General features: G+C 43.2%; 1 protein-coding gene across 4 annotated transcripts in view; it reads left to right on the top strand.

Annotated features, from left to right (window-relative positions):
• Positions 1-12,421, top strand: part of CSMD3 (CUB and Sushi multiple domains 3) — a 1,311,906-nt gene that overhangs the window by 818,810 nt on the left and 480,675 nt on the right. For all 4 annotated transcript variants that reach the window (XM_090040525.1, XM_090040524.1, XM_090040523.1 and 1 more), the window contains one exon: positions 9,468-9,656. In XM_090040525.1, coding sequence (XP_089896651.1) covers positions 9,468-9,656 — 189 coding nt within the window. The remainder of the gene's footprint in view (positions 1-9,467; positions 9,657-12,421) is intronic.

The raw sequence follows: 12,421 nt of genomic DNA, 5'->3' as shown, positions 1-12,421 counted from the left end.
CTATAGGTGACACCCACCCACAGGACCCGGCTCCTCAGGCAGTCCCAGGGGGCACTGCAGCTGCAAAGGGAAGCACTGGGCCTCCGCATAGCTCAGGCAGGCAGGCAGGCTCCATGGGGGCAGGGTTGTAAAGAATCAAGCTTGCTTCTTTTCTTGGGTGGAGCCTGCCTTCCCAGGCTGCTGCAGGGCTTCCTGCAGAGCCCCTGAACTGCACGCAACCCAGGGCTTCACTTCATGGCTGTAGGGGCAGCAAACTGAAACTCCTTGGAGGAATTTTAGTTTGCTCCTTCCCAAGTCATTTAAGGTGCATTACACCCCAATTCATATAAGGCGCAAATTTCCTACCGTGACTGGACTTCATGCACAATACTCTGCGGGGGGGTGCAAACTCCAACACCATTAAAGTGATGCAAAAGCATTTAGCCCGCTTTAAAGTGTTGTGCGCACACACCCCTCATTTAATCTACACACATTTCATCTATTTCTGAGTACCTTCTGAAGCTAGCCCAGGCATGGCTTCTGGAGTGTGGTGAGTTCTATCTCCCTCTGATCCTGAGGCTGGTCATTCGATCCCGGACTCTTACTTGTCCTTGTCTCAAGTAGCTACCTTCATCTTCAAGTGGAAATGGAGTGCCCTGAAACCCAAATAGCAAAGAAAGATAGCTTCTCATCAAGAAAAGGCTGTATTGGGCAAAGTCAGCACAGCAAAAAATTTATTCCCCCCTTCTCTTCCCCCTCCCTGCCCAAAGAGTTAAGCCATCCTTCTGTTCCCAAAAGAGTCTGTGCAGCCCTGGGCACCCAAAAGTTAGTTTCACTGTCTTTTTTTCTTCTCAGGCTGAAGCTGGACTTTTCAGGCTGTTCCATACATTGTTTGATGCTAGTATCTCCCTTTTCTTTGACTGGGGCAGCAGGATGTCAGAGGTGGACTTGATGTTTGTCAGCTCTACCTAAAGTGTTAACAAAGCTATTAAATTCTTTGTTCCTGGAGATTCTCACAGGATCTGCTTGCCTGTGGCAAGGTAGCTTGGGATTTAGTCCTGCTGAAGGCTTTCTTTGCCTCCTGTCCAAGCTAGTCAGGGAAACTGAGAATGAAACATGATTACAACATGAACACATTTAAAACAGAAAAGAAAACCATAGTCTGTTGCATCTTAGTTTTTTTCTCCCCACTCACCACCATGGGTCTTCCATTTCATATAGAATTTTCCATCTCATAGCATTCAGCATGTTTACAATAATAATAATGATTTATTTAAAAATATTAAAACATATATACAATAAGAACTTGCAGATGGAACCAACGTCAAGCTGGGTCAGTTTTTTGACATATTACCTTTGAGGCAACTTATTTTTCTCATTAAGGAACTGACAATGTTCATCTAAATAGATTTACTGCATATGATTGAGGCCCACATGGGAGTTTATCTTTAACTATATGAAATACATTATAGGCATATGACATCAATAATAGATGGATGCTTTCCCCAAAGCTGTGTTATATTGTAAAGGAAAGAGATCTGGGAGTAGCGTGAGAGTTTAATGTTATTGTTCATGCCTTTTTCTCATGGAAAAAAATCTATCATAGAGTAGATATGAACTGTATGAACCTCAGAATAGATTGTAGTAATACTACCCATATGTTGCCAATAAACAAAATATAGAGGCATTCATTCAGGGAAATGGAAAGGGAACACATATACACATTCATGTATGCATCTTTTTTAATTATGTGTGTGTTTTAAATATTGCCTTCTAATAAGTCCTAAGTGAATTAATATAAATTTAGTATGTAGAGTAAGCAAAAAAAAAAAAAGCTCCCATCAGTTTCAGATACAGATATTTTGAGGGTGAAAAAAGACTACAATTGCTACAACTGAAACTGGTCACAATAAGAAGTCAGGTCATAAACCATACTATCAAAATAGATATTCATTTTGTTTTAGAAATGCACCAAATATTTTATTTTATTTTAAATTGCCTTTTGAAGGGAAGTTAAATTTTTCAAGAAGTCCTTTTATTTGTAGTAATGGAAGGTCAATTTGAGTTATGAGAGCACATTAGAAATATAGATTTTTTTTATAGTTTACATAAAGAAATGTATTTCTGAAATAACTGAGCCACTTAATCATATTACCTCTCTGCTTGCTTCTTCCTGGTTCACCGTTTTTTTTTTGGGGGGGGGGAGGGGAACTAAAATTAATTTGTAATGCATCTTTGTTCATCATATACTCTGCCTTTATTTTTATACATTATTAACACTGTTATTCTTTTGCTTCATATGCTATTTGTTTGTGGGAATGGTTAAGTAGAGGAGGAAGACTTTACTTAACTAATTTGCTTTTGCTTGCCCACAGTTCTTTTCAAGCACTTTAACTTTACATTTTTCTTTGAGTATATTTCACTTTCAGTGCTGATTTCATAAGCAACAAAGACAGAAGGCAGGGCAGGTGGCAAGGGATGAGCAAAATACGAACCATGAGCTGCATCTGGCCCACCAAGGGATTATGTGTAGCTCGCAGATAGTCGCTTGGCCCGACCCAGCCCAGGCATGGGGAATAGCAATGCTGTGGCACATGCAGCCAGTCCTGCCACTCCCTGGTGTGCAGTGCGACTGGGGCAGTGCAGTGACTGGACTCACTTCTTGGCAGTCCCAGCTGTAGAGTTCCTTCCAACTGCCACCAGACCTAACTCTGCTGCCCAAGCACCGGGGCACTCCGCCCCCCCCCGCCCCCTCACACTGTCGGGGTAAGGGCCACACAGGCAGGGCACATGGCCTGGCACATGGCTAGGTGGATGAGGTGAGGAGCAGAGTCCAGGAGCAGAATGGGTGGGCAGGGTTGGTATCGTGGGGTGGAATCATGGGGCAATGACATTGTGGAGCCAGGACCTGGGCAGAACCATGATCTGCTTCCTGCACATCCCTGGGATGGATGCTGGCTCTGTGGGCAGGACTCTGCCCTGGGCCTTGGATACCGGTCCTGTGCTGTCAATGGCCCAGGATGCATTACAAATTGATTTTAGACATTACGATGACAGGCTGAGAGCCATGGGGCTCTTTAGCCTGGAAAAGCGCAGGCTCAAGGGTGATCTGATGGCAACCTATAAATTTATCAGGGGAGACTACCAGTTTCTGGGGGAATGCTTGTTCACCAGAGCGCCCCAAGAGATGACAAGGTCTAATGGTTAGAAACTCCTGCAAGAACGTTTCAGGCTGGACATAAGGAAGAATTTCTTTGCTGTCTGAGCCCCCAAGGTCTGGAACATAGATTTCATAGACATTAGGGCTAGAAGGGACCTCGGGAGATCATCGAGTCCAGCCCCCTGCCCAAAGGGCAGGAAGTCAGCTGGGGTCATAGGATCCCAGCAAGATAAGCATCCAATTTACTCTTGAAGGTGTTCAATGTAGGTGCTTGAACCACCTCCACTGGCAGACTGTTCCAGACCTTGGGGGCTCGGACAGTAAAGAAATTCTTCCTTATGTCCAGCCTGAAATGGTCTTGCAGGAGTTTGTGACCGTTCGACCTCGTCATCCCTTGGGGCGCTCTGGTGAACAGATGTTCCCCCAGATCCTGGTGGTCACCCCTGATAAACTTATAGGTGGCCATCAGATCACCCCTGAGCCTGCGCTTTTCCAGGCTAAAGAGTCCCATGGCTCTCAGCCTGTCATCGTAAGATCTGTTTTCCTGACCTCTGATCATGCGCGTGGCTCTCCTCTGGACTCTCTCAAGCTTCTCCACATCTTTTTTGAATTGTGGAACCCAAAACTGGACACAGTACTCCAGCTGCGGCCTCACCAAGGCTAAGTACAAGGGGAAAATGACATCCCAGGATTTGCTTGAGAAGCATCTATGGATGCAAGCCAGTGTTTTAGTCAGTTTACTAGCCTCAGCATCACATTGCAGGCTCATGTTCATCTTGTGGTCAATGATGATCGCCAAGTCTCTTTTTTCTGTAGTGCTAGCCAGTGTAGCACTGCCGAGCCTATAAGGATACTGCAAGTTTTTCCTCCCAAGGTGGAGAAACTTGCATTTGCACAGGGCCAGGGACTGGGGCAGAACCATGATCTACTCCCCACATGTCCCTGGCCATAGAACCAGCTCCCATCACAGGAGCGTGAGGGGGGTGCATCCCAGCTCTGCCCCAGGACCCAGCTCTACTGTCACCACCCTGTAATCCTGCTTTGTGGTCCAGGTCCCGTTCACCCATTTTCCCATTCTATCCACCCAGCTACATGAAGCAGAGCCACTTAGGGAGTTGTTGCCAGAGGGTGGGTAGGTGTTGGGGGAGTGGGGTTGATACAGTCCATGGCAGCTCACAAAAACTCCCTAAGTGGCCCTCCAGCCCAAATACTTGACCACCCTTGTTATAGATTAACTGTTTCAGAGAAGTGTGAGCTTTCATAGGAAACAGCCTATTTGATCAGGTGCAACACAGTATCTCAGGCAAGGTTCTTTGGGTGAATCTGATATCTTTTATTAGATCAACTTAAATAGCTGGAAAAAAGCAATTTAAGCAACCTTTTGGGTTCAAAAACCCTTAGTCAGGCTGAGGAAGTTTCAGCAGTTGGTGTGTGCTCTTCCTGGATGGAATGAAAAATAAAGAAGCCAGAGGCTGGGCTGGTATGCATACAAGATAGGCAGTCAGTGAAGACTTTTTACATGCTCCCTAAAATCCACAAACAAGGGAGACCTATCATATCCAACCATGGGACCGTAACTGTGGAAATATCAGGTTTTATTGAATGAATCCTAAAACCGATCGTCACCCACAGAGCAAGTTTTGTCCAAAACACTACAGACTTTCTATGGAAACTTAAAAACAGAGACCACCTTTCCAGAAACACCCTTCTAGCCACCATGGATGTTATCAACCTATATACCAACATCTCACACCAAGATGGCATCCAAACCTGCCTTACATATCTACAGGAACAAAATTACAACTCAGAATACAGACCCAAAGATATTACTGACCTTATACACTTCATCCTCACACACAACAATTTCACTTTTAATAACCAACACTTCCTCCAGATAATGGGAACAGCTATGGGCACCAAAATTGCCCCACAGTATGCCAACCTTTTTATGAGCCACCTGGAAGAATTCCTCAAAAACTGCACCCTCAAACTCTTGCTATACTTAAGCTGTATCAATGACATCTTTATCATTTGGACTGAAAACCTGCAACCTCTGATTGTGTTCCATCAGAAATTCAACAATCACCATCCCTCTATCTGACTTTCTCTAGACTATTCCAGCACCAACATCTCCTTTTTAGACATCATGATCAGTATCTAGAATGATAAAATACAGACCACGTTATACAAGAAACCCACAGACCAACCTACATAGCTGCACAGAACCAGCAATCACCCTAAACACACCCAAAAAAGCTGTGATATACATCCAAGCCCTGAGATACCACTAAATTTGCACTGAAGAGAACACCTGGGATTGCCACCTCACCAATCTTAAAAAGGCTTTTACCCAACAAGGACATTCTTCCAGCGAGATAGATCTCACTTTGAAAGAGCCACCAGGATACCACGTGAAGAACTGCTGCAGTACAGAAGAACCCCCCCCTCCCCCCCAAATCACACACTGCTGGTTATGATATATCACCTCTCCCTTGAACGCATTCAGAAAATCCTCAAACAGTTGCAACCCATACTAAAAAGAGACCCTATCCTTAAAGAAAGCCACCTATCCTAGCCTTCAAACAAGCACCGAACCAAACTTCCTCAGGCCCAGACACATGATATGGATCCAGACAATGCCATGACAAGAAATGCAAAACCTGCCAACGCATCTCCACCACCCCCACAAATTACTACACCCCACAACAGAGCCACCAACATTCCCAGATCTTACAGCTGCATCTCCAGAAATGTAATACATCTCATCCAATGCACCAAATCCCCTGCTGGAAAATACATAGGAGAGACCAAATAACAACTGTGCACCAGAATGAACATGCACTGGGAATCTATCAAAGACAGGAACACACAATTACCTGTGGAGGCACATTTCCACAAGAAAACCACTCTCTCCAATCTCTCAGTCCTGATCCTCAAAGGGAACTTACAAAACACCTCCCAGAGATGAGCCTATGAACTTCACTTCATCAACCTCCTGCATACTAAAAATCATGGACTAATTATAGACAATGGATTTATGACACAATAAAACCTGCCTGACATCTGACTTCCCAGGTACTTCTCCACTATTCACCCCCCTTCTCTCCCTCCCACCCAGTCTGTCTCTCACCCATTGAATCTACATCTTCACTGACTGCCTGTTTTGTATGCAGCCCAGCCCAGCCTCTGGCTGTTTCACTTTTCATTCCATCTAGGAAGGGCACACACCAACTACTGAACCTTCCTTAGCCTGATGAAGGCTTTTTGAACCCAAAAGATTGCTTAACATTTTTTTCCAACTATTTAAGTTGGTCTAATAAAAGATTTCACACAGACTTCACACAGATTTCACACACACATTAGGGCTAGAAGGGACCACAGAAGATCATTGAGTCCAGCCACCCGCCCAAAGGGCTGAAGGGGTCATGGATCCCAGCTAGATAAGCATCTAATTTGCTCTTGAAGGTGTTCAATATAGGTGCTTAAACCACCTCCAGTGGCAGGCTATTCCAGACTTTGGGGGCTCAGACAGTAAAGAAATTCTTCCTGAAACAGCCTTGCAGTAGTTTATAACCATTTAACCTCATCATCCCCTGGGGCACTCTGGTGAACCCCTGATAAACTTATAGGTGGCGATCAGATCGCCCTTGAGCCTACACTTTTCCAGGCTAAAGAGTCCCATGGCTCTCAGCCTGTCATCATAAAGTCTGTTTTCCTGACCTCTGATCATGTGCGTGGCTCTTCTCTGGACTCTCTCAAGCTTCTCCACATCCTTTTTGAATTGTGGAGCCCAAAACTGGACACAGTACTCCAGCTGTGGCCTCACCAAGGCTAAGTACAAGGGGAGAATGACGTCCCAGGATTTGCTTGAGAATCATCTATGGATGCAAGCCAGTGTTTTAGTCAGTTTACTAGCCTCAGCATCACATTGCAGGCTCATGTTCATCTTGTGGTCAATGATGGCCGCCAAGTCTCTTTTTTCTGTAATGCTAGCCAGTGTAGCACTGCCGAGCCTATAAGGATACTGCAAGTTTTTCCTCCCAAGGTGGAGAACCTTGCATTTTTCAGCATTAAACATCATCAGGTTCTTGTCCGCCCATTTGCTGAGCCTGTCTAGGTCAGCCTGGATCACCTGCCTGTCTTCTGGCGTGATTGCTTTGCCTCAAAGTTTGGTGTCGTCGGCAAACTTGGCCAGTCCACTTCTAACACCAGTGTCCACACCATTAATGAAGATGTTGAACAGTATGGGTCCAATGATAGAGCCTTGGGGGACCCCACTGGTCACAGGCCACCATGACAATTGACTTCCATCAACCATCACCCTCTGGGTCCAACCACGGAGCCAGTTCTCCAGCCAGTGGATCATGGTGAACCCAAGGCCACAATTGGCCAGTTTCGCCAAGATGTAATCATGGGATACCAGATTGAAGGCTTTTTTGAAGTTAAGATATATGACATCAATCTCTTTTCCCTTGTCCAGGTGATAGATCACCTGGTCATAGAAGGAAATGAGATTGGTCAAGCAAGACCTACCTGCAACAAACCCATGCTGGATATCCCTTAGGATGTTGGCATTGGCCAGTCCATTAAGGATGGCCTCTTTAATAAACTTTTCTAAGACCTTCCCCAGGATAGAAGTCAGGCTAATGGGCCTATAGTTAGCCAGATCCACTTTCCTCCTTTTTTTGAAGATAGGCACCACATTGGCCTTCTTCCGGTCTTCGGGCACTACACCAGAGCACCAGGAGTTTTCAAAGATCCATGCCAGAGGTTGGGCTATAATGTTATATCATGTGGTAAATACTGCAGAGGGCAAACACTGACATGAGAATACATTTTGTCTGGAAATTAGAAAGACTTCCAACACCACAAAAGGGAGGTTCCAGTATAATTAGGAGACGTGGTGGCAAAAGACTTAATTGGTGTTAAGACAGAACTTGTACAATTTATGGAAATGATTGTATGAGGGTGTGGATAGGCATAAGCTTTGAAACATTTCAGTTGTCTTTGAAATGTTTCAGCAGGCTAAAGTATAACCCTAAACTTGGGGTAAAATGCTCCAAATAGTGGGAAAGATATACCTGGAGGGAGCTGGTGCTGTTTTGTACCATTTTGTACCACCTTACATCTCTAGCGTAGGTTGATCCTCCAAGCACCTCGCAATGTAGCACTGTCCCCTCAATGCACACAGTCTCTCTACACCCTGGCTGCTGCTGCTCAATATCTACACTCCCAGCACTCTGGTCACTGCTGGCACCCCCAGGGCTCTGGGCACTATGTGTGCTACTGGAGCCAAGAAATCCTGTGTTCCCCTGACCAGAACCAGGAGATCCCAGAGACAGGATACCAGAAATGACATGCTGAAACTCAGAGACTCCAGTCCCTCCTACTCTCCCCCCCCCACTCTTCTCACCTCCCTGAACTAGAATTCCTGCTTTCCAGCCCCTGGTCCCTACATACTTCTCTCTGTCTGATCTCCCAGTTCTTGTGAAGGGCACTTGAGGCAAAAGGATGAGAACACTCACTGACATGGGCACCATTCACCTGTCTCTTCTAGTTGGGAACAGGGATTGGAGCTGCAATTCCTGGAAGATGCAGGCTGCAGAGCTCCCTTGACAGTCCATTCAGTCTCCTACACCCTGTGGAGGGTGGGAGAAATTAAGCCACAGGTCACCACAGCTGCCTGTCATGCCTCCTGGCCAGAGAGTTTGCTGCTGCATGCAGCAAGGGCAGTTTTGAAGCACCCCAACCAAGAGGTGTGACAAGGGGCTATAAGTCTGCAGCTGAAATACTACATTTTTAAACACTAAAAATCCTGTTATGCTTTGGAATATTTTAAATGTTACATCTCCCAGCAACCTGATATAATTGCCTTCAATAGAAAATAAATGGACAATAAAACCCAGGAAGGCCCCTACTAGGTCAGGGTTCAGCAATCTTTGGCAGGCAAGGGCCAGACTTTGTGATCCAGCCTTCACCTTGAACCATAAGTAGCTCTCCGCCTAAAGCGGCCAGCTGCCTGCACTTATCCTGACTCATGATCCCCATTCCCTCTGCAGCCAGAGACAGCACAGGTGTAGTGGACCAACATGCTCCATAATGGAGGGGAGGGCACCGTGGAAGGGGATGTGCAGCTTGGGGCAGCTCCACACTACTCATTCCCCAGTCTGCCCTATAGTCCACAGGTTGCCAGCCCCTATACAAGGCATACACAAATATATGGTAAATATAGCTTAGCTGATTATGTATGGTGATAGCTGTTTGCTTGTCTTTCCTAGCGCATTTAAAAGACCTTACTCTAGGTTTTTGTATTTCCTTTCAATTTCAGGTGTCACTGTTAATACTTATTCCTGCTTGGATCCTGGCATACCAGTTCATGGACGTCGTTATGGTCATGACTTCTCTATTGGTTCCACTGTTTCATTTAGTTGTGATCCAGGATATAGGCTGAGCCATGAGGAGCCTTTGTTATGTGAAAAAAATCATTGGTGGAGCCATCCGCTTCCAACTTGTGATGGTAAGAATAAATTAACAAGACATAAAAAGCTATTGATACCATGTATATGTATTAAGAACTATGATGTACAAACATGAAGAATGAATCTTTTCCCCCTGGCTTATTTCATACAATATAAATTAATGGCAAAAGCAGAATCCAATATATAACTGATTGAGCTAGTGTGTCTTTTTGTCTATATTGGATGGAATTTTGCCCCAAGTTAATTGATAGCCCAAATTGCCTCTCTATAAGCCTTTTCAATATTTAGCCAGTGTTGCAGAATATTTTGTGCATTCAGAAGGCCTTATTGGAGTTGTTAGCACTTTATTAGATGATTCCTTCTGAGGTAATTTTCAGCATTACTGTTCTAACATTACTCCTTTAGTTAAAAAAAAAAAAATATGTCTATGGACCATTCAGAGAAATCAGTCTTCTTAGCTATAGGCTCTAATTCAGCAGAAATGATCTGTTCATTCCTTCCATATCAGCTGTGTAGTTGACATACCCAATTGCACATAGAATTAATTAGTACAGTATTGGAATAGGAAGTAAGAAACTGAGAAGTAGAGAATAATAAATAAAATTATAATAATAAATGAATAATAAGAATGAATTGATTGATTAATGAGTAGCTGATTCACTGTGAAGAAAGACATTCTTTGTATTGTCCTTGTTCTTTTCCTGATGCAAACGTTGGTGCATATCAGCTTGGTGCCTGACATATTTCAGGTTTGAAGCTAAAAATCATGGAAAAGTAAGGGAATAACTATGTGCCTGAAGCTTAGCTATGAGCCACAATATAAGAACATAAAAAATGCCACACTGGGTCAAATCATAGGTCCATCTAGTCTAGTGTTCTGTGTCTCAGTGGCAGAGAGTGGATATCTAAGGACAGGGATTTTATGCCCCATCCTGAATGATGTCTCCTGCACCCCTCACCCCTTTTTAAATTCTGGTGTTCACAGGCTAGAATGTCATGACTTAGATGCTGTACCCCTAACTATCATATTTAATACTCACTGAGGGACCCATCCTGAAGGAACTTCTTCAGTCCTCTTTTGAACCTGATTAAGAACATAGGAACTGCGATTTACTGAGTCAGACTATAGGTTTATCTTGCCCAGTATCCTGTGTCACACAGTGGCAGAGAGTAAATGCCAGGAGAGTGAACTGGGTATGACCAGTTTTTTTTTTCCATCCCCCCTACTGTTCCTCTCTCACTTGCAGCCTCCAGCATTTAAGGTCTAGGAAGTTCTAATTCAAAAACTGTCTCCCTGACTGCCATGCTCAATAACTAATGTTTAAATTATCCGCCTCTACATGTCTTATTTTCTTATGTTGCATTATGGGCTTCTTAAGTTACAATCAATCTTGTACAGTAGGGAATCATAGAACTTGCTTTAGCTCATAAACCAGGGAGACTATTTTTTGCTGAATAGACCGCATAAATAGATGTAGTGCTTTCTTAGGCTGAGCGGCACTAGGCGCTTACCATTTAAAACAAACAATATTAACATGCACTCTGTGAATAGTATGCTCTGTTGTGCAATAACCTTACATATTGTGATGAATTTCTTCTTCAAAATGCTGAACTAGCATGCAATTCATTAAGTAAATTAGTTTCTTTTTTTCTGTAGAGTGCCTTGCTAAATGGCAATTGTCCATTGAATAAATATGCTCTAAAAGCAGGATTATATATTTATTCTAGTAAATTTAATAAATTCATGGTTGAACTCACTTTAATTTCATTGATAATTCTTTTTCTCTGCTGTGAAATAGGACTCGGGTCTGTAGTAGACCCTCAGGAAAACAAGCATTTGCCCAATGGGCTGTCCCTTGCATTAACTACAAAGCTGGATCTATGCTGATCCTGCCATAGAAGTAAAAAGCATGCGAGTCATTGTCTGCCCACTCATTACACTGATCTGACAGCTCTCTAGCCGCTGTGATAAAATTGTTGCAGACATGAAAATTCTGGCTGATAGTACTTTGATTTCAGCAACATCTTTCTCAGAATATTCTCAAGTAGCTTTCTGTGGAGCCCCTCCTTTTCCTTGAAGAAGGTTAAATTATTTCATTTGTGGGTGTTGAGACATTAAAGTGATGGGGAATCAAAGAAAAGCTAACAGGGAGATAAATTATTTCTTATTCAGTGAATTAAAATTTTAAACTATGTAGTATTGAATAATAAGTATTAGAAAAAGACAAACCAACCAAAAAGCTCACAATCCATCCTGTCCTTCAATGGAAGTTCCCTTTTGGAAATATATAACATGGGATCATGAAATTACAGGCTACAGGATGAATGAGCATACTTAATTCTGGCTTTTCCTAACTTTGCAACCTGATTATCTTTCTTATAAAAGAGGGGGTTTAATGCATATAAATATATGCAAGATACACAGAACCCCTTTATATGATATTGTTTATGTATCTTATAGATAGAAACACAAATATGATCTAAAAATGCATCTAGAGATTATATTTTGGGTGTTTAATAGTCTTGCATCAAATCACATGTCTTCTCATGCCTTTTTCTTAATGGAATAATTCTGTCAAGAGAATATTTGCATACCCCCCAACAAATTGGTCTTATTTAATACTATGCTGCAATATTTTTATGCTAGTATAATTACTCTGAGTTTTTATGAGTTATACCAAAATTGAATTTTCGTAAGAGAGGGCAGTATAAGACTCCAAGACTGTTTTAATCTATGGCTTTCTTTTTCACAGTACTTAGTAATTCCTAGGGCCTCGTAGTATATCATGGATTACTTTATCAT

Source organism: Crocodylus siamensis, chromosome 3 (genome assembly GCF_052110815.1).
Source record: "Crocodylus siamensis isolate JL-2025a chromosome 3, ASM5211081v1, whole genome shotgun sequence".
Taxonomy (NCBI): Eukaryota; Metazoa; Chordata; order Crocodylia; family Crocodylidae; genus Crocodylus; species Crocodylus siamensis.
The sequence above is the reverse complement of the archived record's forward strand: the minus strand, read 5'-3'. Positions and strand labels throughout refer to the sequence as shown.